Below are 26,820 nucleotides of genomic sequence, written 5' to 3'. Positions count from 1 at the left end.
GTGATTTTCTGAAGTGTCATCATATTGTGAAACTGGCAGTAATATAAAGGTAATCTATTTTACATACCTGTGTAATATGAGTCCCAAAGATTTTTCTGAAAGCTTGGTCTTTTACATACTTTGTGATAGAAACATGTTTCTGTAGGTTGTATATTTATAAGAAGTGTGTATAGGCCTGTGGCATTCACTCTCTCTCCCATATATGTATGTGTGTATATATTTTTAATATCCTGGGCAGACTTTGATAGGGTAGGTTGTTTCCTGACTCATTTTCTAGTGCTCTGTATACATTTGTGAGTAATTTCTAACACTGACTTTAGCAGGAGCACAACTGGGCCACAAGGAAGGTGATTATATTATTAGACTGACAAGCTGCATACCTAATTAATTCTGTTGGATAAGGGGAAAATGTGACTGTAACAAAGCCATCTTCATTTACCAAAGGAAAATATATTTGCCATTCCTTTTCAGCTGCTTCCATCATTTCAAAATGCAACTGAAATTGCCGTGCCACATGTTTGTGTAGGTGTGTGGCCTCCTTATCTGATTAGTGTGTTGACTGTTTTCTCCTGCAATTCCCTTGAATACAGATGACTGACTCCACCCTGCATGCATTTACGTTCTCCTCCTCAATGTTAGGAGAAGAGGTTCAGCTTCATTTTATAATCCCTAAGTCCAAGGAGAACCACTTTGTCTTCAGCAAGCAGGGAAAGCACCTGGAAAGCATGCGTCTCCCTCTTGTGTCGGACAAGGTGGGTGTATGCCTCTTGCATCCTCTTTCTGGCTGCCTACCATGAATCTAGTTGGCTGGTATGAAAAAAAATCCATATTTGTCTGATGTCTTCTCATGACCTCTATGTTGGACTCTCCTGAGATTGTAAGCTTCTTGGGGCAAGGACCATCCCTTCTTGACTAACTTTAAAGCAACTAGCATGTTGTAGGTGCTACAATAAATAATAATAATAAATATTTTTTACTTGGGCTATTGTGTTCTTTCTGATGGAAAGAGTCAGTCAGGACCAACTGGCTAACATGCTAGTCTTTCTTAAGTTTGTTAACTATTTCCTGTTTGATCTTTCAGCAGAATTTGAATGTGGTAAAGAGTCCTATCTTCACTCCTTCAAGCGGCCGCCATGAGCATGGCCTCTTGAACCTTTACCATGCTATGGAAGGCATCAGTCACCTTCACCTGCTAGTGGTCAAGGAGTATGAAATGCCACTGTACCGTAAATACTGGCCCAACCACATCATGCTGGTCCTGCCAGGGATGTTCAACAATGCCGGAGTTGGTAAGAGGCACTAACAATGTGTTACATTGAAAGCAGGGTTTCTCTAACACCTGCCTCTCCTGGTCATGGTAAAAAAAAAGTCAGGGAATTTGCCTTGCTTTGAGCAGTGGGTTGGACTAGATGATCTCCTGAAGTCCCTTCCAACCCTGATATTCTATGATTCTATGATTGATTCTATGATCACATAAAACATCTGATAACTACTGCAGCCGCATACATGTGATTGTTTAGAAAGGGATATTAGTGAAGTATTTAATATCTTTTAATTCTCTTTAATGTGATAATTGTTTTATCCTTTTTGAACATAGTTAATCTAGCTATCTGCTTCCGCTCTTCATTTCTTCTCTCTCCAATCACACTCTTCTCTGTTCTCCTCTCTCTGTTTGCTCCTTGCACTTGCTTCTGTGCTCCCTGGTCCCTTTCTCAATCTATGTCTTTATATTTTTTCCTGTGGCCTGTTTTTTTTCTTTGCCCCTATATGTTTTCCTGCTGCTCAGTCATCTTACCTCCATACTTCACCGAACCATCTGTCCAGTTGTCTTCTCACGTGGTCATTCTTGAGCTGCTGGCAGGTTCTGTTCCATCAGTGATTCAGTTTTCTATTAATCAACAGCTTTTGGAAAGATCACAGTTTGAGAACTGCTAATTTGTAGGCAAATTGCATTTATTTTTCTCAGCACTGCAGCCTGAATTTCTAGTCCAGTCGCTTTACAAGTGATGTCACTATTTAACAAGATGAAACTGCAGCTGTAGGTTCAGGAAGGTCAATTGTAGTTGAACTTTGGGTCCAGTCCTATTAGAGGTTAAACTCTTCTCACGAGGTGAAGTCCATGGGTGGCATGTATAAGAGGCTGGAGGAGGCTACCCAAAAAAAGGCTGGTCATGCAGGTGGGCAAATTCCATGGATGTGATGTGGGTCACCTCCCTTTGAAGGCCTGCTGGCCTTCTGCCTTTGGAGCACTAGAAGTAAAGCTCCCTAGAAGTGGGGGAGCCACAGATGCCTGGACTGTGGCTCCACTCCTGTTCTGTCTCTTGTCCCGAGGCCCACCATGGAGAGGAGCGGGTGCTGGAGGGGCCTTGGAGGAAGAGGCACAGAGGAGTGAGCACTGGGTGAGGGGAGCTTGGAGGAAGAAGCAGAGAGGAGCAAACAGTGGGGAGGGGGCAGAACAGGGGGCTGGAAGAGGTGGCATGAGGGTGAGCCTCAGGAGAAGAGGTAGAGTGCGGGCGGGGCCAGTGGTGGAGTGGTCTAGTCTCCGGTGGCACCCCCCCACACACACACTTTTAGGGAGTTTCCGGCGCTCGTGTGTAAGCCTCCCCAAATGGAAGACTCGCGCTGCCTGCGGTGAAGCCACTGTCCTCTCTTGGTTCAAAGTACTCTTAAAATGCCCCGTTTTTCTTGATGTCCACACATGTAATAAAAATAGAAAAATCAACAACACTATATCATCCTCTCTGGTTTTCCAGTGTGTTCTAACTTCTCTGTATGTCTTTTACATACTCCCTAGCCCAAAGAGCGTATAGTCTTTCTTTTTGTAGATTGTGCAGTGCCAAACACATTATTGGTACTAATAAATAATATTTGAAGATGCCACTTACCCCTCCTGGGTGGGCCTGGATTGGCAAATACATTTGAAAATGTACACGTGGTAAGACATGTTTCTTACCTTGTAACTTTCAAGGTGCTGTGCTGTATAATATTGGTGGCTTTCTTTTTTAATATTATATCTTGTTTGTATGAAAACAGAAGCTGCAGTAAAGTTCTCATTAGTGTCCTACAGAAGTTGTTTTGTGCCATGTATTCTCGCAGGTGCTGCCAGATTCCTTATTAAGGAGCTTTCCTACCACAATCTAGAACTAGAGAGAAACCGCTTGGAAGAACTAGGAGTCAAACGTCAGTGTGTCTGGCCGTTCATTGTTGTCATGGATGACTCTTGTGTCTTATGGAACATTCACAGTGTCCAAGAACAGTCCAGGTAAATTAGCTTTTCACAAACAATGGAACAGTCAGATGGGTCCCAGCCAAAGCCACAGCCCACCCCAAACTTTTGCAATATTCTAATCTGATGCACACTTTGCAGCTAGAGCCCATCTCTAGCAATTGGTGATAACTAAAAAATCGGCTACTTAAAATAGTCAAAGCAGAATCTCAAAATTATACTCTGCTTATCACTTAAGATATGTCTACACTGCAATCAGAGATGTGACTGCAGCACATATAGACATACCCGAATTAGTTTTGGTCTAGTTAGCTCAGATAACAATAGCAGTGAAGCCACAGCAGCACAGACTGTGCGAGCCCCCCTGGACCCCAGGCATGTGCTCAAGCAGCTAATCCAGGCTGCCACAGCAGCTTCACTGCAATTGTTATTTGAGCTAAGTAGGTTAAAGTTAGCTCAGGAATGTCTACAGATGCTGCAGTCACACCCGATTGCAGTGTAGACATACCTTAGTCATGATGATTCAAAACTGTTACTATTTTGTGCATGACATTACAGATAGCTTCAAAATTAACAATTGTATGTCATTTTGAAGACATTTTATCTCCAATTATCTCATCTCAATTAGTGTTTTCTGTCCATCAGCTAGTGTTGTGATTGACTCAATCACTTTCTCTGCTCTCTTGTAAAACTGATCAGTTTTTGACATAGAGTTTACCCATACCTTTCTACCAATTGACTTGCCAGTGGGAAAGAACATTTTGGTTGTTCGTTTTTATCAGCTTGATTATTCTGGGGTGTTTGGTTTTTTTTGTTTCTCAGTTTAAATTCTTTATTTTGGGATTCTTAATTCTCTAGAAGACATTATGCCATGCCACTCAATTCTTTTTACCTTCTCCCACACTGCACCTTATTTAGTAAATGCCTTTCCTGAATTGATTCATAAGGCTACTTCCTTCTGCCTCTCCATATTTCTCACCACTAATACCCACCACTCCTGGAAAGTCTGTATGCTTATGATGACTGGATTGAGGGGTAGAGGTGGGGGTGGCACTTAATTAGCTATTTATTATAATGTAAATGTTCCATGTGTGTGGACAAATATACAATTATGTATTTGTACAGCACCTAGCAAAAACAATCCTGATCTAAACATTACACAATAATATAGTAGCAGAGATCTAAAACACGTATGTAATACATGATTACATTTCATAGCCCGTCCATGGAGCCAGGGAGTACCAATAAGAATGTGTCTCTGAAGAGTGTTCTACAGCACATTGAAGCCACACCAAAAATTGTTCATTATGCAATACTGGGTATTCAGAAATGGAACAGCAAGTTGAATTCCAGGGGATCAAAACCTCCATTCTCCAGGTGCCATGTGCATGACTTCATACTGCTCAACGTAGACCTGACCCAGAACGTGCAATATGATTTAAACAGGTATGCAAAAGTGATTTAACAAATATAGTAAAAAAAAATCTCACTGCCAGCTAATAGTTATGTTTCATAGCCACAGTAAAAACAGAGAATGGTACTTTCATGGCTGTGAGGTCATAGCCTCAAAATGTTACTTTTAAAAACCACAGAATGATGTGTGCAACATTGTAATAAGACTGCAGTTTCCAAATTAAAGTCAACTGTATGATTGGTTGAGTCACTTCTGATTTCACATTTCTGTTGCATCAAAATGAGCTGTTCAAAATGAGTTAACCCCCCCCCCCCAAAAAACAGGAAATGCATACAAAAAAATAAGCATGCAAAGGGAACAAATAGATGTTTGTATATGATTTTAACAAAAACCAGTTGTATGTAACTTCATGAAATAAACCATACAAATCTAAAAATACAGATTATGAGTAAGTGTTATGTTGCCATCACAAAACATCTGTGCACGAACCTACTACTACATTGTGAAAAGTGGTCACCCAGAAAGAGAGTCTATATTAAAAGAACTCCTGCAATACCACACTCAATATGCACACACATTACAATGCAGCAGCTTTGCAGCTGTGGGTTACTATGATGTTATCAGAACTGCTTGATATATTTCTTTTAGCGTCTTATCTCCCAATTCTCTGTGTATTATCAGTATCTATTCAAGAATGGTAAAAGCCCCATTGACTGCGGGGTTAGGAAGAAGGGGAAGTGCTGGTCATTATGGCATTAGAAAACTTCAGTCTTTCACTGGATCACGTAATTCCATTGTATAACTTTCATCATGGGACATTTCCTCTAGCATTATACCTCTAGGGGGGATTTTAGCTTTCTAATTCCAAACTCTTCATGGAGTGCTGAGTGAAAAAATGTCCTGCAATGAAACATGCCTAACAAATTACAGCACGACACAGTTCATGTATAACACGACAGGCCCCTGTATTTCATAGCTGTGTTCTGCTTGCTGTAACAGCAAGGGACTATACTGTATATTTTAAAAGCCAAATAAATCTTAGCCACAAAATCAGGAAAGGGACTCTTCCTGTTACGATTGGTTATTTCTTTGCCAATCAGTTAGCAACCAGGATTCTCCAGTATTATAAAGCATAGCTAGTGTAGCGCTAAGATCACTGGAAAATCCTGATTGGCCAGTGAGGTTTGTTTTCATACAGGTTTGATGTTCCATTCTAGCACTCCTTAAAGAAAAACTGTACCTCCAAACTGGAATGATTTATAATGAATTTATTTATCCCTGGGGTGGAGGAGAGAAAGGAGTGTTCTCTGTTATAGTACAAGAGGAGCAGCTGACCAAGGTTGTGAACGTTTGTGATCATTCTTCTTATTCTCCACTCTGATATGCCCTTGCATAGTGCTGGTGCAATTCAGTAGGACTTAAGACTGCCCGCAGGGAAAGAAAACAGTCAGTGCATGGAATCTAGATGCAGGGCTTCCACCTTCCCTCCAGGTGCTGTTTTTGTACCACGTAAGGACTCATTTGAGTGGAGACTGGAAAAACTGAGTCAGGATAGTGAGCACCAGGGTTAGGATGGAAAGAAAGACAGACTGGGAGAAAGACAGACAGTGGGTGGGTGAGAGAGGAGAGAAGAGGCAAGGTTGAGGGAAGATGCTACAGGAGTTTAAAAAAAAAACACAGAGAAGCCCTAAAATACAAGAGAGAAACAGGAAGAAATCAGAAAAGGAGAGGCAGAAAATCCATCCTGCTAAGGAGACCACCTTTTGCATCGGCAAGTGGCAGGAATACGTAGGGAAGCGCAGCTCACCTGACTGAAAGTATTGGAGACAAAAGACATGAAGGGAGGGAAGGCTGTTGTATTCCTTATGGAACTAAATTGCTTCCAAATTTTATCCATCATTGTTTTACAGAGAGAACCTCTGCTTCCTTGCCTTTATTTCCCACTTTCCATCCGTGTTTGGAATTAAAAACCTATAGCAAATTCACTTTCTCCGGTATTTGCCATTTCTCTCCCTTTCTTTCCTCTCACCAGAAGGCATCAATTCCATTCTACAGTTCTCCCTAAGAGCTTTGTCACAAGTTCCCATCAAGATTTGAAGCAGAATCCAACTCCCTCTGCTAAATAAGACTAGGTTTTATATTTCCTTCACTTTGAGATACCCCAGCCTGTGTCCCACTGACTCTAAGGTGGCCTGTTCTGGTCTCTCCCTCCATCAGCAATACAAACTGTCTCTCTATGTGATGACCAAGTTCTAGCTTGCATGGTTCATGGTATGGATGCCAGAGCAACTGACTTCAGTTCTCTCATTTGTATTACTTATGGTGCAAGAATTTTATACTTTTAATTTTAAATGAATTTTATTTATAAATGAGACTCTTCACCCAGTGGCAGGGACTAACTTGTAGTAGTAGAATGTCTTATTTATTAATTCCAGTGTGGTCTCTTATGATTAGTACCTGTACTGCTATGTGCATAAAGCAGCCAAACACAAAAGCAATTCACCTGGATAATATGTCTTATAGAAGGGATCCATTCTGAAATAGAGACAGATCGATGCTCTAGGTGAACAATATCTGGCCAAAAGTAAAAAAGTGTTTGAAGTCAGTAAATGGGGAGAGAGGAGGAAGACTATCTGAACTACATACTTCAAAAAATAAGACTGACTTTTCTCCTTATTAAAGTCAGTCTGCAAGGGTCTGTTAGCAATTGAATGTTAAGTGCTCTGTAGAAGATTTGTATAAGAGTTGTATTGGTTTTTTTCTAGCAAAGTAATTGGTGAGATAGTTGGTGCCTAGAGTGTATTTAACAGTATATGGAATACATCACAGACCATTTATACAAAGAATACCATTTATAATATATTGCAAGGACTACAATGGGATTGGATACCCTTTGCAGACGCACAATCAGTTTAGTGAATCTGTGTTTAATATCTAGGTACTTCTGTGAAGATGTAGATTTTAACCTGAGAACAAACAGCAGTGGCCTTCTCATCTGCCGATTTAACAACTTCAGTCTCATGAAGAAACACATCCAGGTTGGGGGGCAAAAGGACTTTGCCATTAAGCCAAAAATCATGGTGAGTTTTGCATGTTTGAAAAAGAGCTACGTGCAGGAGACTAAACTGGTACTTTGCCATTGTTTCCATGAAGGTCAAAATGTGGATGTTTACTTAGCGTGTCAGAGAGAGTCTGTTCTGTGTTTGTACAGCATCTAGCGCTAGGGCGGGACCTGCTATGTTCTATCTCAATGCAAGTAGTAATAAATATTCATAATTTCTCCATCACTAGCAATAATCCTGGGAGTCTATCACAACTCCTCCATTAGAATGGAGACACCAAGAACAAACTGGGATTTGCAAGCTGATTAAATAATTTCTAGTTAATTCAGGGATTTCTTTGGATGAGTAAGGCTTGAATTAGGAACTCTCAAATCTAAAGTCTAATCAGAAGTGGATATGTTTATCTAAACTCAAGTTTAAAGGTTTTCTAAATTCATGTGGAATAGATAAATATATTGAGTTTAGTTCCAGTCTCTAGTCATTTGTGGTGATCTTCAATCGTTGATAAGAAGAAACATTTTACACAGGCTTTGAAATTTCAAAGTACTCTGGAAATCCACCTGCAAACTCTGGCTATTGCAGAATGTGCTGCTTGCTACTAAATGGTGGTTCATGCACTGTTCGTTTTACCTGTGCTCGATGAACTATGTCAGCTTTCAGATGAGGTATAATTCAAGATGTTGGTTTTACTCTAGAAATCCTATCTTGGTCTGGTTTCCTTGCTCCTTTAAACTTTCTCTTGCTACTGTTTATACCTAGTCCTGTAGTTCAGATCAGATGGGAGGACACTGGAGCTAACACCCCCCGATCTGAATGCTTAGGGAATAGTGGCTAATTATTCTCTGTGCATCCAACAGAGTTGGAACTAGTTGACTAATTTTACTGTGTGCATTCTGTATATAATGAGCCTTTTTGCCTAATGGGCTATAAGGGGAGAGTTGAATCTCTGAGATTGTGTGGGTGGTGTAGGGGGTTGAGGGGCATTATAGTAAACAGTGTTGCTTTTGAATTTAAATTATTTGTATTTTTATTTTCTGTCCTTATGCACTGAGATATTCACAAACATACTTAACAAAGAACAAATCACAATTTTTGCTATTTCAATGTGGCACCACTGGGTTGCATGTTCTGGGGTTTTCCAGCTTATTTAGCAAGTGGGAATTACAGTAACATAGCCACAAGAAGGCAAACTATACATTCAGTGACGATGCAACCTACAGAGTGTTGATTGAAAGAAGTTTAATCATTTTCGTTGTAGGTATCGGAGAGCATGGCCCCAATAATGCCTCTTCAGTATGTCTGTGCCCCAGACAGTGAACACACGTTGCTGGCAGCCCCAGCTCAGTTCCTTCTGGAGAAATTCCTTCAGCATGCAACATACAAACTCTTTCCAAAGGCCATCCATAACTTCAAGAACCCTGTACTGGCCATTGACTGCTACCTGAACATTGGACCCGAGGTACAAAATATTTCTAGGGGCAAATGGGTAGCAAATACAAACTGTTATATTTCTTACTTCTAATTTTTTAAAGCTTTCTTTTTGTATGATGACTCCTTAGAATCATCGGGGTGGGTATTGAACCCAGGACTTTGATTTGAAACCATGAGTCACTATTACTTGAACTAAAGGGCTAATTCTATTAGCTTGGAAGGAGAAGCAGCAAACCTCTTATGTTGCCTGGACACTGGGAGTGTGGGGTCCAAAGAGCCATGCTGTGCTAATAGATTTCAAGGCCAGAAGGGACCACTGTGATCATCTTAGAGTGACATCCTATATAACAGAGATCATAGTACTTCCCCAAAATAATTCCTAGAGCAGATTTTTTTTTTCAAGTCCAAGCTTGATTTAAAAATTGTCAATGATGGAGAATCCACCACAACCCTTGGTAAATTGTTCCAGTGGTTAATTACTCTCACTATTAAAATAAATTATGCCTTATTTACAGTCTGAATTTGTTTAGCTTCAGCTTCCAGCCATTGGAACATATTATACCTGTCTCTGCAAGATTGAAGAGCCAGTTATTAAATATGTTTCCCCCATGTAGGTACTTAGAGACTGTAATCAAGACATCTCTTAACCTTCTCTTTGTTGAACAAAATAGATGGAGTTCCTTGAGTCTGTCACTATAAGGCAGGATTTCTAATCCTTTAATCCAGGGGTCGGCAACCTTTCAGAAGTGGTGTGCCGAGTCTTCATTGATTCACTTTAATTTAAGGTTTCATGTGCCAGTAATACATTTTAACGTTCTTAGAAGGTCTCTTTCTATAAGTCTAAAATAACTAAACTATTGTTGTATGTAAAGTAAATAAGGTTTTATTTAAAATTAAATAAGCTTCATTTAAAAGCTTCATTTAAAATTAAGATAAAGCTTCATTTAAAATTAAGCTTCATTTAAAATTAAATAAAATGCAGAGCCCCCCAGACCGGTGGCCAGGACCCGGGCAGTGTGAGTGCCACTGAAAATCAGCTCATCTGCCGCCTTCGGCACCTGTGCCATCAGTTGCCTACACCTGCTTTAATCGTTCTTGTGGCTCTTCTCTGAACCCTCTCCAATTGATCAACATCCTTCTTGAATTGTGAGCATCAGAACTAGACGCAGTATTCCAGCAATGGTCGTGCCAGTGCCAAATACAGAGGTGAAATAATCTCTCCACTTCTATTCGCGATTCCCCTGTTAATGCATCCAAGGATTGCATTAGCCCTTTTGACCAGAGCATCACACTGGGAGCTCATGTACAGCTGATTATCTACCATGACCCCAAATCTTTTTCAGAGTCACTGCTTCCCATGGTAGAGTTTCCCCGCCCCCGCCTCCCCAAATCATGTAAGTATGGCTTACGTTCCTTGTTCCTAGATGTATACATTTAACCACATTAAAACACACATTGTTTGCTTGTGCCCAACTGACCAAATAATCCAAATTGCTCTGTATCAGCTCTCTTTATTATTTACCACTCCCCCAATTTTTATGTCAACCACAAACATTATCAGTAATGATTTTATGTTTTTTTCCAGGTCACTGATAAAAATGTAAATAGTTTAGGGCAGCAGTTGACAAACTTTAACAACCCGAGGCCCCCTGTTTTGATTTACAATTTCTCGCAGATCCCCGCTCAGCCCCAGGTCCCACCCCTGCCCCTCCTCTTCCCTGTCTGTTTCCACTCCCTCCCCCGAGCGTGCCCTGTCCCTGCTCCCTCCCAGCGCCTCCTTCACGCCGCTGAACAGCTGTTCTTCTTCGAGTGCTTGCTCATGTCCATTCCAATAGGTGTGTGCGCACAATCGTTGGAAGGTTTTACCCTAGTGGTACCTGTCGGGTTGGCTGTGGAGCCCCCTGAAGTGTTGCCTTCATGGCAGTATAGATAGTCCCTTGCTGACCCGCCGCCTGCTCAGTTCCTCCTTACCACCAGTGACGATCATTGGAACAACTTGTCCCTTGCTTTAGCAAGTGCTTTCCTAGTGTTTTTTTCCTGTACATAGTTGTTAATCGTTATCATAGTAGTTCGTAAGTTTTAGTTAGCTAGTGAATAAGTTTAAGTCTGGGGGGGTTACCCCCCGCTAAGTTTTTCCCCATCCAGGGCATGCTGCGGCCCCATGTGATAGGTGTGGTAAGTCTATGCCCCGGTGGGATCCTTGCGCTGCTTGTCTGAAGTGCCTGGGAAAGGGACATTTGCAGGACAAGTGTAGTATATGCAGAGGCTTCAAGCCCAGAACCAAAAGAGAGAGAGACTATTGGCTGAAACTCCTTTTAACAGAGTCTGCTCTCCTGCCTCAACCGGCACAAGAGGCGGCCTCAGTGCGGGGCACTAAGGAAGGACTCGCGCTGCTCCTCGGCACAGAAGGCAGGCTCATCAGTGCGACACCAATCACAATCCCTGGTGCAGCATAACAAGAAAAAGGCAGAAAGGGGGCCATTCCCCCACCAAGAAGAGCACACAGGACACCTGTGTGGTGCGTCCCATGCTGGGACACCAGAAGGCTGGTCCATCAGTCCTGACACCTTTGACTCCGGCCTCGAGGGGAGGTCCGTCGAGTCTGGTGTCAGTGGACTCCCCGGTCTGGGAGGTGTTTGAGGAGGACCTGTACCTTCCCTCCACCCCAGATACTTTTGAGGCCGCGTGGGACTTGATTGCCATGATGGCATAGTCCCCCACCTCACATTCCTAGGCACTGGTTCAGGTGCAGGCAGCACCACCTATCTGGCACCCAGGCAAGCCCACCATGTTGCGGCCCCATTCCCCATCGCCTCGGTACCACTCCCCGGTACCACTCCTCGGGCTCGGACTATTCCTCTGAGTCAGAGGTGGAGTCGTTTGTGTCCCGACACAGCCGATACCACTCAAGATATCAGCACCAGTCTCGGCACCATACAGCGGAGAATCCCTCAATAGTGATGGTATCCTGGCCACCCCAGTGGCAGGGCCTGGCACATAGGCCCAAGGTGTCCAAAAGGGCCAATCATCAGGCTCAAGGGCATAATTCCAGGCTGGCATCAGTAGTTTCCATTGCCTGTGCCTCCCCCCTTCACAACATCGGTCACCCCTGACATGTCCAGGGCTCCTGAGAACCCACCCCGGGGTCCAGACACTAGGCCTCCTGGATCAGGTACGTTGTCAGAGCCACCAACGCCCACGGCTCCCACACCAGTCACAGCTGTGGTGGATGTCCCTGAACACATCACCAGGGAACCGGAGGGGCAGGAAGACCCTGTCCCACCTTGAGCCTCATCATCTTCCTCGATGGATGAGGCAGTAACAGGCACTACTACATCCCTCCCAGCAATGGACATAAAGAACCTCCTTAGGAGGGTGGTCCAGAACTGCAACATGCAAACTGAGGAGGTTGTGGAGGACTCAGACTTGATGGTTGACATACTCGCCCTGGAGGGTCCCTCCAAGGTGGCACTGCCACTCATAAAAACTATTCAAAACTCCACGAAGGTGCTCTGGCAGACCCCGGCCTCTGTACCACCTATGGCCAGGGGTGTAGAGAGGTGTTACCTCATCCCACAAAAGAGGTATGAGCACCTTTTCAACCACCCCCAACCAGGGACCCTGGTGGTTGATGCAGCAAACCAGAGGGAGCGGCAGGGACAACCGGGGTCTGCCCCAGAAAACAAGGACGCCAAGAAGCTGGACCTCTTCGGTCGAAAGGTATACTCGACTGGGGGGGCTCCAGCTTCGAATTTCCAACCAGCAGGCAGTACGTAGACACTACGCATACGATTCTTGGAACACCCTCTCCAACTTTCAGGAACTGCTCCCATCAGAATCACAACAGGAATTTGCTGTAGTCCTAGAGGAGGGCAGAGTGGTGGCTAGAACCTCCCTCCAAGCTGCCTTGGACTCCACCAACTTGGTGGCACAGACTGTGGCTACGGCCATTACAGTGAGACATAGCTTATGGCTACAAGTCTCAGGACTCCTGGTGGAGGTCCAGAATACCATATAGGACCTTCCATTTGACGCTGTGAGGCCGTTCGCTGACAAGATGGACTTGAGACTGCACAGTCTCAAGGACTCACGAGCAACCCTGAAATCACTGGGAATTCACATGCCAACACTCCAGAGAAAGCACTTCAAGCTGCAGCTCCCCGCCCCACGCTTCTATCCAGGGCACCCTAGGCACGCCTATAGTCGACAGAGGGGCAGAAACAACAGGAGGCGTCCTCTGCAGTCCTTTTCCAGCCAGGGCCAGGGCTCCTCCACGCAGCCCACCGGCTCGAAGCCAAACTTTTTGAAAGTGCACCCGAGGATGGAGCACCAGCCTTTTCCTCCCTTTGTGAATCGTCTGTCCCGCTTCTACCATGCCTGGGCCCAGGTTACTTCAAATTTCTTGGTCCTGAGCACAGAGTGGGTGGGATATTCTGACCAATTCTATGCCCTCCTGCCCTCCCACCCACCTTCCCTGTCCCTCTTCAGGGACCCCTCTCACGAGCACCTCCTTCTACAGGAGGTGCAATAGCTCCTCGCTCTAGGGGTGATAGAAGAGGTTCCTCAGGATTTCAGGGGCAGGAGATTCTACTCCCGATATTTCCTCGTCCCCAAGGCCAAAGGGGGTCTCAGGCCTATCCTGGATCTGCAAAACCTCAGAATGTTTATAAGAAAACTGAAGTTTCATGTGGTCTCTCTGGCTGCCGCCATTCCTTCCCTGGATCCGGGGGACTGGTACACCACCCTTGACCTGAAGGATGCACACTTCCATATATCGATTATTCAGGCACACGGACGATTCCAGAGAGTCATGGTCAGCAAGCGACACTGTCAGTTCTTCAAGGTGTTTTTCTCATGTCCATTCCAAATCCCGCCCGATTCCCCTCTGTCGGAGTATTCCATCAAGAAGGAACTGAGCAGGCGGTGGGTTGGCAGGGGACTATATACACCGCCATGAAGGTGCCACTCCAGGGGGCTCCACAGCTGACCCGATGGGTACCACGAGGGTAAAACCTTCCAAGGATCGTGCGCGTGGTGTGCGCACAAACCTATTGGAATTGACATGAGCGACACATCTCGAAGAACAACAATTACAAGATGGTAAGTAACCATTTTTTCCCCTGTGTGTAGGAGGTGCTGGGAGAGAGGGGGAGGAGTTGATCAGCGGGGCCCACGGACCTCCTGGAGTACCCTCGCAGACCCCCAGTGGTCTGCAGACCCCATTTTGAAAAACACTGGTTTAGGGCCAAGAACCAATCCCTGCAGGACCACACTAGAAACACACGTGTTCAGTGATGATTCCATTTACACTTACAGTACATTTGAGACCTATCAGTTAGCCATTTTTTAATTCATTTAATGTGTTCCACTATAATTTTATATTATTCTAATTTTTTTTATCAAAATGTCATGTAGTCAAATGCCTTACAGAACTCTAAACACATTACATTAACACTATTACCTTTATCAACAAATCTGTGATCTCATTAAAAAAAATCAGGTTAGTTTGACAGGATTTATTTTCCATAAACCCATGTTGATTGGCATTAATTGGATTACTCTCCTTTAATTCTTGATTAATAAAGTCCCATATGAGCCACTCTGTTATCTTGCCTGGGATTGATGTCAGTCTGACAGTCCTATAATTATCTGGGCCATCCCATTTTCCCTCTTTACATATTGGCACAACATTAACTTTCTTCTAGTCTTCTGGAACTTCCCTAGTGGTCCACGCCTCATTGAAAACCATCATTAGTAGTCCAGCAAGCTCTTCAGCCAGATTTTGTAAAACTTTTAGGTGCAAGTTATCCGGATCTCCTGATTTAACAATGTTTAACTTGAGTAGATGCTGTTTAACTTCTTCCTGAGATACTAGTGAAATGGAAAGAGTGTTATCATATGATATGACTACATCATCTCTTTTATCCCAAAGACAGAATAGAAGTATTTATTGAACACTTCTGCCTTTTCTGCATTATTATTGGTAATTCTACCATTTCTATCTAGTAATGGACTAATACCATTGTTAAGATTCTTTATGTTCTTGATATACTTTAAACAATCTTATTGTCCATAATTCTGCTCGCCATAGATTTCTCCTTTTACGCTTGCTTCCCTTATCAATTTTCTACAGTTCTTAGTAATGAATATAAATCAGAAGCTATCAACTTTCCCTTTCTTTCATATATATTTTTATTTTTTTTATAGTGGCCTTCACTTCCCTGGTAAGCTAGGTCTATTTTTTAAACAGTACGGCCTTTCTCCTCGATTGTGGCTTTTTGGGCTTCCAGTAAAGTGTTCTTAAACAAATCCCCATTATCATTCACATTTTTCTGAATAAATTCTTCCTCCCAGCTGATTTGGCTCATAATTCTGTTCAGCTTTGGGAAACTGGCCCTTTCAAAGTACAAAATATATATAGATCACTGGTCTGGATTTTATTCTGTTTGGACATTATAAATGTGATAAAGTCATGATCACTAGTACCTAAGCTGCCATTAATTTTTAGTTCTGTGATCAGTTCCTCTTCATCTGTCAAGAGAAGGCCTAATGTAGAATTTCCTTGTGTTGGATGCAACACCTTTTGAGTTAGGAGATTCTCATCAATAACATTTAGAAATTCCAAGGATGTTTTAATATCTCCAGCATATATTACTCAAATTGAAGTTCCTATGGTCACACTGTTTTTTCCCATACACATTATAGATAGGTGTGTAAGGAGGCAGATATCCTGTTCCCTAGTGTGATTTGGTGGTTTGAGGCAGACAGCAACTACTGCCCCGTCTTATGCTTTACCTGTTGGGATATTGATCCATAAGCATTCAAGATCATGTTCTTCTGAATTATCAGTGACTCGGAAACAGGTAATACCATTTTTGACAGAGCCACACTATATTCCCGTTTGCCCACTTGATACTTCCTAAATAGGTTAGAACCATTGATTTTAACATTCCAATCATAGGAATCATCCCACCAAGTTTCAATAATACCAACTACATTGAATTTATGCTAATAAATGAACAATTCCAGTTCCTTTGTTTATTATTGTGGTTTCTAGCATTGGTGTAGAACAGGGGTCAGCAACCTTTCAGCAGTGATGTGCCGAGTCTTCATGTATACACTCTAATTTAAGGCTTTGCGTGCCGGTAATACATTTTAACGTTTTTTAGAAGGTCAAGGTGTCTCTATAAGAATATAATATATAACCAAACTACTGTTATATTTAAAGTAAACAACGTTTTCAAAATGTTTCAGAAGCTTTATTTAAAATTAAATTAAAATGCAGATCTTATCAGTTTAGTGTGATCCTTGCCCTTGCTTTTCCTTGCTGAGTTTTCCAATGTCTGGCACGTATTTGGATACTTTAAGCTGCACACAGGCTTCTGAATGATCAGTTGTTAACTGGCTGCAACCACAGATCAGCAGCTGAGGTGAGTGGAGCTGGCGGCTGGTAGGGCTGAGCAGACCTGGACCCTGTGTGGCAGGGGGCCTGCACTGGAACTCCAACCAGAAGCAAGGCAAGTGAGGCTGCGGGGGACCCCGGCTGGCAGGGGGCCAGCAGCCGGAACCCTAGAGCGGTGGCGGGCTGAGTGGGTCAACCCGCCCAGCTCCGGGGTTTCGGCGGTGGGCTGAACATGTCCACCCACCCCCGCTCTGGGGTTTCTTCCACCGGCTCCTGCCAGCCGGGGTCTCAGCCCACTGCCAGCCTGGGGTTCCTTCCCCCAGGCCAGCAGCAGGTGCTGAGTGGGACTGGCGGCAGGATCCCGCCTGGCAAGGGGCCAGGAGCAGGAACCCCAGAGTGGCGGTGGGCTGAGCTGCTCAGCCCGCTCCATGTGCCATCAAAAATCGGCTCGCATGCCACCTTTGGCACGTGTACCGTAGGTTGCCGACCCCTGGTGTAGAGGCTGTCGAAGAGTTTCTTCTCTTCATGTCCTTTGGTTTCTTGATTGATTTTTTTGTTCCCAATATCTGGATTTTGTGGTCACTGAGTGCTCATGTCAATCCTCCTCCAACCCTCCCTCCGTTTTTGTTATTAGGTTACGATAGCCATCCTCAATCTTTTTGTAATCTATCACATATAATAATGTAAGAATTTGTTTGCAGTGAAAGCCCTTGTTCTTGGGTGCCAGTTTGCCATTTAGCTGTCTGTACAGACCCTGATATTCACCCATGTACTTTAAGACATGCATCCCCCAAATCTTTATTACTTTTTGTCATGTGTTTCTAATTCATATTTGTTGCCACTTTGTTCTTGCTTGGCCAGTTTCTGATATTACACTGCTGCACTAGCCTGATTGCTCACTCCAACAAAGCACAGTATAATTATCCTCCTCTTTAATGTACCCTCCCTACACCACTTCTGCATTTTCCTTCTTAATAGGATATACTTCAAATGCCATGTCATTGGAACAAATGAAATAATATTACAATCATTGTATGATTATCACACAAGCACAGACCACAGAGGTTTAAATCAAGTCAGCAAAGTAATGGAGAAGCATGGGGTTAAATTAGACTACAGTGGTCCCTTTCAGGAGGGTGAATCTATTTGCTAGTGTTCAGATGAGTCTGATGCAATAGTTTTAAATCTCACCTTAGTTGCAGGCATCACTTTTCTTCTGGAAATCATCTCATCAGAAGGCCTAGGATTGAATGCCAAGGCTAGTCTATGCACCATTTTATTTGCATTACAGATGAATCTTTTGAATTAAAATATAGAAAAATCCCATTACCGTGTAAAGTTTTTTAGTAAAGGGAAGGGATTAAAAGGAGAGAATGAGTAAGATTCACAGCAGAGATTTTCTGGATAGAAACTTGAAAAGGTAACAAATGAGCTACGGACTTTCTGTGGCTGTAATTAGAATTCAATCAGGAAGATTGCTTAATAGAACCTCCAAATGTGCAAACTGTATCCAAGATTGTGGAGTTTTGGGGTTTTTTTTAAAACTCAAGTCAACCAACTCTGACCTCTTGTAGTTATTTTATGTTCAACCTCCATATCAGGTCCCTCTGGGGTGTTTTCTTAAAACATTCTTTTTGTTTTGCTTTTCGGTTTCAGGTGGCGATCTGCTATGTGAGCTCCCGCCCACACTCCATCAATGTCAACTGTGAGGGAGTGTTTTTCAGTGGACTCCTGTTGTACCTCTGTGACTCTTTCGTAGGCGCAGACCTTCTTAAGAAGTTCAAATTCCTGAAAGGTAATGATTTCTCCACTGGATATCTCTGTTGCTTTTACTACAAAATAATGGCTCAAAGCAAAATGAAATATAGAGGATGAAATGAATCCATACATTTCTCCATCTTCATAATCAGTGCTGGTGTTGCTCCAACAAGGAATGCATTCTGTCTGCTCTTTTGATTTGTATAGAGCTCCCACCATCAAAACAACAAGGCTATAGTGATAAATAGCACTAACAGTTGCATCAAATGGAAATAGGTATGGTTTAGGTAGAATTCAGTCAGTGCAGCATGCAGCTGAGTACTTCTCTAACATATGATTTGGAAATAGAGTTCAGAACATACACATTGCCATAATGGATGGGACAAGCAGTTCATCTATTCCAAACTATTATCATGCCTTTGATGGTAGTGAATATCCAGTGCTCTGGAGAAGGTGCAAGAAATCCTGCAGTGAACAATAATAGAGTAACCTGCTCATTGAGGAAGTTTCTTCCTACCTCTGTTAGTGGTTGTCTTATGCCCTAATACTGAGGGTTTATATTACTAATTTCGTGTAAAAGAAAAAAAACAAACCTTGTCTAATGCAATTGTGGATGATGTTGCTGTCCATATAAATGTCTCATTCTTCTAATCTATTGGCCTCAGTGATACCTTGCAGCAATGAGTTCTGAGGGCTAAACATGCATTATATAGAAAAGTATTTCCTTTCATCAGTTTTTAATGTATTGCCTTTCAGTTTCATTGAATGTGCACTTATTCTTGTGTTATGAGATAGGATGAGGAGGGTTTGACTCCTCCCCCCCCCAAAAATTCATTATTTTAAGTACCTCATTTTATTCATTTCTAAGCAGTCACACTCTTTTCAGTCTCTCCTCATTTGGATGTCTTTCCGTGTCTTTAAACATTTTCATTGCCTACTCTCTGCATACCTTCAATTTCTGCTATATGCCTGTGAGACCAGAACTGAACCACAGTATTACAGGTGAGGTGTGTGTAGCATCAATTCAGATGGTACATTTTCAGTGGCTAGATTGTGCCCCCGTAGATTTGAGCACAAAGGGGATACTTAACATGCAGCTTTGCCCCTCAAAGTATTATTTCCTGTCCCGTTCTTTTATATCCTGATCTTTTTTTGTATTTTTAAAGCAGTGATCTTTACTGAGCTGTCCAGAATGACATGCAGGTCTTTTTTCCTGAGTGATTACAGTCTAACTCAGAACCCAGTAATGTGTATACGTAGGTTAAATTTGCTTTTGTCGGCACTGAATTTCCTCTCGTGTCATGCTGCCAATGCACCTAGCTTTGTTTAGCCTCCTCTGAAGTTCCACACAGGTTTCTCTACTGTTGATTCAGCTCAGTAGTTTTGCATTAGCTGCACATTTTGCCACCTGACTGTGGATCTGTGACTTGTCTTTAAGAATGGCAGTCATGCGCTGTGTGTGTTTGTTTTTGCTAAGGCTGGATAGCATCTACCATGTCATGGGCATGACAAGAAACAATATCAAACAGCACCCATCTTGGGGCACTCCCTTGTTAGCCTCTTGCAATGTCAAAAATAAACCATTTGTTCCTAATCAGTTATCTTTCTCTTCGTCAGTACTTAATCCATGGCAGTACTTTGCCTCTGAGCACATGACTACTTAGTTTCCTTAACAGCCTTTAGGAAAGGACTTTTGAAAGTCCAAATTAATCATCATAAACCATATTTATATCAGCAAATTGTCCACTATCCTAAAAACATTGCCAGGTTGTATACAGGCCCAGTCACTTAGAAAAGGTTATACTTTATTTTTTTGAGTGGCGTGAGGAAGGAAGCAAATCCCAGGAGTTCTGGCTATGGAGTGGATGAATGGGTGACCCACACTTGCATGAGTGGAAACCTTCGTTGGGTCATGGATTCATGTTTGTCAGGTGCCTCGCACAGGGTATAGTTACACTGCAAAAGAAAGATAAATGTTCTTGAGTTAAAATAGCAGTGAAGACACCCCAACACAGCAGCTCAAGTTCAACCCCAGGTTCCCTTGTAGGCTTTAACTGCTAGCGCATGTTAAAAGCCTAAATTGCCATGTCTTCACTGCTATTTTAACCCAAGTTAGCTAACCTAAGTTAACAATACACCATTTTCTGCAGTGTAGATATATTCACAGTAGGGCTTTGATCCCTGACTAGTGCTGTAGGAGCTACTGCAATATAAATAAATAAATAACGCCCCCTTAGTCCTGCCATGAATCCTCATTCATTTGAAGTGGCTTTGTCAGACAGCTTGTGCATGATTTCAGGCTTGGACAGTAGAAAGAGACTTCTCTCCCCCTTCTCCCAAATCCCTATTTCATTGGAAACTGCTGAATGTCAAACACATTTTGTAATACTTTCTTCCCACTGTTTACACACCTGTATTCTTTTCAGTCATTTTTGCAGAGATGTTTGCCCACTCTCTCAGGGCTCACTTTCCATGACTGAGACAGATCATACTGGGCACGCCGTTCATGTCAGACACCTTAATGGACACTTGGGAGCTTATGACGGTTTTGTGTGGGAAAGGCCTCCAAGTAGTAGTTCTTATTTTTGTCTTTTTGAAAATGAGGCAAGAAAATTGAAGTCTTACATGTTACCTAAAGCTGTGTCTTGTTTTTAATTTAAGGTGCTACCTTGTGTGTCATATGCCAAGACAGAAGCTCTTTACGTCAAACAATAGTCCGTTTAGAACTGGAAGACGAGTGGCAGTTTCGTCTCCGAGATGAGTTTCAGACTGCCAACAGCATTGATGACAAACCACTCTATTTTCTCACTGGACGCCACATATAAATTTGATAGGAGACCAAATAACAAAGGAAAAGAAGAGAACTTGAGAGGTTTTTTTGTTTGGTTGGCTTTTTGGGGTGGGGGTGGGGGGACAGAAGAAACAACCAACGTACAATCACTGTGGAGCAAAGTGCAACCAATATTTATCTAGTCTACTCTAAAGGAGTCCCCAAAATTCTAAAGTAGGCTTTGTTTCTAGGCATATGTTTATCACGTCAGTTATGGTTACAGGAGCTTGGATTCAAGTTAATTCCACGTTAGTCACAGTTAATGAAACTAACACCACAGCCTACCAGCTGTCTCCTGTGATGTGGGAGGAGGACATATTTTGGTTGATGAAGAGTTCTCTTGGGTTTTTTTGTACTATGCTAAGCTAGGGGAAGAAACTGACTTCAGCATCCACTAGTCTGAAGGCATAACACCAGACTCACACCATTGAAGATAATATGCTGAGGAGACTTCTCCATTTCTCTTCAGATCTGTACTTCGGTACAGTAATACTCAGGGGTTTGAAATTACAAAGTAACTTAGATATTTGTATTAAAAGTAGTCTTGTTCTCTTTCTGTGCAGTGTTACTTTAAAACTTGTAATTGTATATGTATTGAAACTGTGTCTTTGGCAAAATTTCCACAGGAGTTAGAAGTTTACTACTTAAACCTGAACAAATCAGTAAATGTTTGGCAGGCATGGAGCACACATGCAGGTTCTCCTAATAACATTCTTTCACCCTCCTTAACAAAAATTCTACTCCACAATTAAAGAGTAACTGGCTGGACAGCATAACGAAGAGAAAAAGATTTCTTATGCACATTGTCTCTTTAGTTAGAGCAGTTAAACACCAGCAAAATGACTTCAGATCGTTACAGCATCAAAGGTTTTAAAAATTGTGAAACATCCCCTTTTAGCTGGTACACTTTACTTGTACATCAAAAACTTTAAGTGTAGGTTTGATTGCATGCAATTTGCTCCAAGTATCCTTCCTCATTCACCTGCAATAGTGTGTAGAGTCCTGAGGTGAGATTTTTGTTGTTGCTGCTGCTTTTGAGAACTTAGGTACCCTGCCCAGAAGTGAATCATTAAATAGGAAGACAAGGTTCAAGAGCGCGGCAGCCGATATGAACTGAATTTGATCTCTAAAGGGAGCTAAAATAGGGTGAGGCACAATAGTTTGGGGCTTTTCCGTAGCCCACTGAAAATCACTTCACAAGTGAGCTTGAATCAATCGCAAGAGAATCTGCCCATAATCAAAAAGGTCTGTTTGAATACAGTACCTAGTACAGGTTGGTCCTTTCATTTTGAATATTAAAGTTTTGTAAATATGGCTGTAGTGATTATGCAATATTCTGGTTTAAAACATATTACTGTGTTCTCTTAAAATAATTGCTGTTCTGTTATAGAATTAACCTGGTGCACTAGTACTTGGTTTCAGGGTTATAGGTGTTCACCAGTTTTACTAGTGCAGTTAACATTTTTAGAAGTATTCACTGTTTTATATTGGTTACTCAATTGAGATTTCAATATTTTATAAAAGGTACCCTTCCCCCACAAATTCTCCTCTCTCCACCTCCTTAGTTGGAAAAAAAAATGCAACCTCCTTTGTAAGATGGTAAAAAATCCATAATATTCACTTCATTGTGTTTTTATGAAGTTCTTAACACATCCTTTATACGTGACCTGCAAGTCAACTGAGAAGGGCCTGCCAAAACTGCATTTTGAACAAAGTGTTAATCAAGCAACTTTTTTATCTTGTGAAAAGATGAATGTTTACAGATAATGAAAAACATAATATATTAGACTGAAGCTAAAAAGGAAAATAATGGTTTGCATATCTGATTTTAATATAGCTTAACTGTGAGGCTGTCAATGTAGCATATTTCAAATGAACAACCCTTTTCTTTTTCTTTAGATTTAAATATTTTTAAGTGTCCTTCATACAGCCTTATGTTTTAAAATGTATCTTAATTTAGCCAGTGGGGATACAGAAGTATATTTTGAAGCTTTTCATTACACCTGAATACATTTCAGTACTTCTGGTTTGCTAGAAGGGCTTAAGGCTGATTGAATAACTTTTGAATTTTAGTTTGGGGTAAAAATTTTAGATACGTTACCTGTAGTCTGCAAGTCAGAGGATATAAAAATGTTCAAAAGTGATTTCCTTTGTTTGTGTACATGATGTTTGCACTAAGTTCTTAAAATTCCAGGTGCTAAGACTATTTTGATGATGATTATTTAGCCCTGTGGTAAAGTGGTGTGAAATTGTCCTGATGGTTGAGAACTAAATCGGAAAGCTAGTGTATCTGCCTTCCATTCTCAAACAAGCAATTGGTTTCTATAACACTTTTATTCTCCAGTGAAGAGGGAAGGTTTTTGGCAACGCTTTCTTTTGAAGACTATATCACTATAAATCTTTACTTAAAAGAATCCAGGGTCAGTCTGCTTGAAAACTACAGCTCATAGTCCTTGAATGAGGAGCAGACCACCATACTTTGACATCTAGAGTACAACTGTTCTGTTTTGGTTTTAAGCCTCATCATCAAGGCCTCTATTATGAATGTATTAAATAGGCCAGCATTATATTTTACCTGTTGACATGTAAAATCTGGACATGATTGACAGTTCACAGGTTAATATTGAATGTAAACTAAGATTTGAATGAAAATCATATTCAGATGCATCTTGCTGTAATTTATGCAATTGCTTTTTGTGACTTTTGGAAGGGGGTTAAAATGTTGCTTTTAGTGTAAAATTTTCTTAACCAAAACATGGTGAATTTAGCTTCACTAGTCAGTCTACCTCACATTTTATTGTTTATTAATTGAAATTGTCTGCAGTTGTGGTTACAATATGTTTATGATGTGCTTTCATTAAATTTGATGAGCATATTAAATTGCCATTCAAGAGACTGCATTTTCTTTAGATTTGTTGTATAACAGGATGGGTATTTAATTTTGACTACAAGACGTCTTTGTTAGACTACCTTTTTAATATAAACTTGAATCTGCTCACTATCAAGCAGTTGTGCCGTCAATAACTTTCAGTATCTGAGCAGAGCGCACTCTTCCAAAAATGCCATGATGTTTCACAACTGGAAGTGATTGTGTTACATAGTGCTAAAATTGGTAGGATATGTTTCCGAGCAAGAGTCATGTTAGTCTGTATCCGCAAAAAGAACAGGAGTACTTGTTGCACCTTAGAGACTAACAAATTTATTTGAGCATAAGCTTTTGTGGGCTACAGCCTGCTTCTTCAGATGCATAGAATGGAACATATAGTAAGAAGATATATATACACACAGACAGAGAACATGAAAAGGTGGTAGTTGCCATACCACCTCTAAGAGGCTAATTAATTAAGATGAGCTATTATCAGCAGGAGGAAAAAAAAACTTTTGTAGTGATAATCAAGATGGCCCATTTTGGACAGTTGACAAGAAGGCGTGAGGATACTTAACGTGGGGAAATAGATTCAATTTGTTTAATGACCCAGCCACTCTCAAACTTTATTCAAGCCCAAGTTAATGGTATCTAGTTTGCAAATTAATTCCAGTTCAGCAGTTTCTCATTGGAGTCTGTTTCTGAAGCTTTTCTGTTGCAAAATTGCCACCTTTAACTCTGTTACTGAGTGACCCGAGAGGTTGAAGTGTTCCCCTACTGGTTTGTACTGAATGTTAGGATTCCTGATGTCAGATTTGTGTCCATTTATTCTTTTGTGTAGAGACTGTCCGGTTTGGCCAGTGTACATGGCAGTGGGGCATTGCTGGCACGTGATGGCATATATCACATTGGTAGATGTACAGGTGAACGAGCCTGCTGGTGTGATTAGGTCCTATGATGGTGTCACTTGAATAGATATGTGGACAGAGTTGACATCGGGCTTTGTTGCAAGGATAGGTTCCTGGGTTAGTGTTTTTGTTGTGTGGTCTGTGGTGGTTGGTGAGTATTTGCTTCAGGTTGGGGGGGCTGTCTGTAAGCGAGGACAGGCCTGTCTCCCAAGGTCTGTGAGAGTGAGGAATCGTCATTCAGGATAGGTTGTAGATCTTCGATGATGTGCTGGAGAGGTTTTAGTTGGGGGCCAAAGGTGATGGCTAGTGGCGTTCTGTTCTTTTCTTTGTTGGGCCTCTCCTGTAGTAGGTGACTTTTGGGTACTCTTATGGCTCTGTCAATCTGTTTTTTCACTTCAGCAGCTGGGTATTGTAGTTTTAAGAATGCTTGATAGAGATCTTGTAGGTGTTTGTCTCTGTCTGAGGGATTGGAGCAAATGCGGTTGTATCTTAGAGCTTGGCTGTAGACAATGGATTGTGTGGTGTGTCCTGGATGGAAGCTGGAGGCATGTAGGTAAGTATAGCAGTCAGTAGGTTTCCAGTATAGGGTAGTGTTTGTGACCATCTCTTATTTAGCACAGTAGTGTCCAGGAAATGGACCACTTGTGTGGATTGGTCCAGGCTGAGGTTGATGGTGGGATGGAAATTGTTGAAATCATGATGGAATGCCTCAAGGGCTTCTTTTCCATGGGTCCAAATGATGATGTCATCAATGTAGCACAAGTAGGGGCATTAGGGGACAAGAGCTAAGTCAGCCATAAAAATGTTGGCATACTGTGGAGCCACGTGGGTACCCATAGCATGGCTGCTGACTTGAAGGTATATATTGTCCCCAAATGTGAAATAGTTGTGGGTGAGAAAGTCTCTACGCAAAAGAATAAATGGTCACAAATCTGACATCAGGAATCCTAACATTCAGTACAAACCAGTAGGAGAACATTTCAACCTCTCGGGTCACTCAGTTACAGACTTAAAGGTGGCAATTTTGCAACAGAAAAGCTTCAGAAACAGACTCCAACGAGAAACTGCTGAACTGGAATTAGTTTGCAAACTAGATACCATTAACTTGGGCTTGAATAAAGTTTGAGAGTGGCTGGGTCATTAAACAAATTGAATCTATTTCCCCATGTTAAGTATCCTCACGCCTTCTTGTCAACTGTCCGAAATGGGCCATCTTGATTATCACTACAAAAGTTTTTTTTCTCCTGCTGATAATAGCTCATCTTAATTAATTAGCCTCTTAGAGGTGGTATGGCCTTTTCATGTTCTCTGTCTGTATGTATATCTTATTACTATATGTTCCATTCTATGCATCTGAAGAAGCAGGCTGTAGCCCACAAAAGCTTATGCTCAAATAAATGTTAGTCTCTAAGGTGCCACAAGTACTCCTGTTCTTTTTGGTAGGATATGTTGACTTGGATTCAGATAAGCAAAAAATTACCTCTTTTTTGAAAATCTAAACTGAGAGAGAACTTTTAATCCTCCATGGTGAAGGTGCTGGTTAGCTGTATGCCAGGACATGAGCTGTTTCAAAAGGCTCTGACTATTCCTTCTGACTGAGGTAATGTAGCTTAGTGCCAGACAGTAATTCTTTGCTTAGATTTTTCAAGTAGTTGCAGTTCCATTGATTTTTACAACTGAAAACAGAGGGTCACTATATTTTTAATTATAAACTAATTTATTCAGGAGTCTCAAGTTAGTCTCAAGGAAGATATTGTTATACTTAAAATCACACCAGAAATTTGGTAAAGTTTTGTGCTCATTACTGCCACATAGCAGAGTTATAAGATGAATTGTCCGAATGGGGTGGGACAAGTTGCCTAACTTACACTTGCTATTAGCTCGTTTTACACTCCGATATTCCTTAGGTTTAAGCTGTTCTAA

At 41.8% G+C, this 26,820-nt stretch overlaps 1 protein-coding gene across 5 annotated transcripts in view; it reads left to right on the top strand.

Annotated features, from left to right (window-relative positions):
• The window catches only part of GREB1L (GREB1 like retinoic acid receptor coactivator), a 218,130-nt gene extending 194,017 nt beyond the window's left edge, over window positions 1-24,113 (top strand). For 4 of the 5 annotated variants that reach the window (XM_045008101.1, XM_045008097.1, XM_045008099.1 and 1 more), the window contains 8 exons: window positions 591-752; window positions 1,082-1,289; window positions 3,097-3,262; window positions 4,445-4,672; window positions 7,579-7,720; window positions 8,961-9,161; window positions 18,192-18,330; window positions 20,955-24,113. In XM_045008101.1, coding sequence (XP_044864036.1) covers window positions 591-752; window positions 1,082-1,289; window positions 3,097-3,262; window positions 4,445-4,672; window positions 7,579-7,720; window positions 8,961-9,161; window positions 18,192-18,330; window positions 20,955-21,118 — 1,410 coding nt within the window. In that variant the 3' untranslated portion in view covers window positions 21,119-24,113. The remainder of the gene's footprint in view (window positions 1-590; window positions 753-1,081; window positions 1,290-3,096; window positions 3,263-4,444; window positions 4,673-7,578; window positions 7,721-8,960; window positions 9,162-18,191; window positions 18,331-20,954) is intronic. The other variant, XM_045008100.1, reaches the window with a different exon arrangement.
• The last annotated feature ends 2,707 nt before the right edge of the window (window positions 24,114-26,820 follow it).

The sequence above is a fragment of the Mauremys mutica genome, chromosome 2 (assembly GCF_020497125.1).
Source record: "Mauremys mutica isolate MM-2020 ecotype Southern chromosome 2, ASM2049712v1, whole genome shotgun sequence".
Taxonomy (NCBI): Eukaryota; Metazoa; Chordata; order Testudines; family Geoemydidae; genus Mauremys; species Mauremys mutica.
Note: the sequence above shows the minus strand (reverse complement) of the source record. Positions and strands in the feature narration are given on the sequence as shown.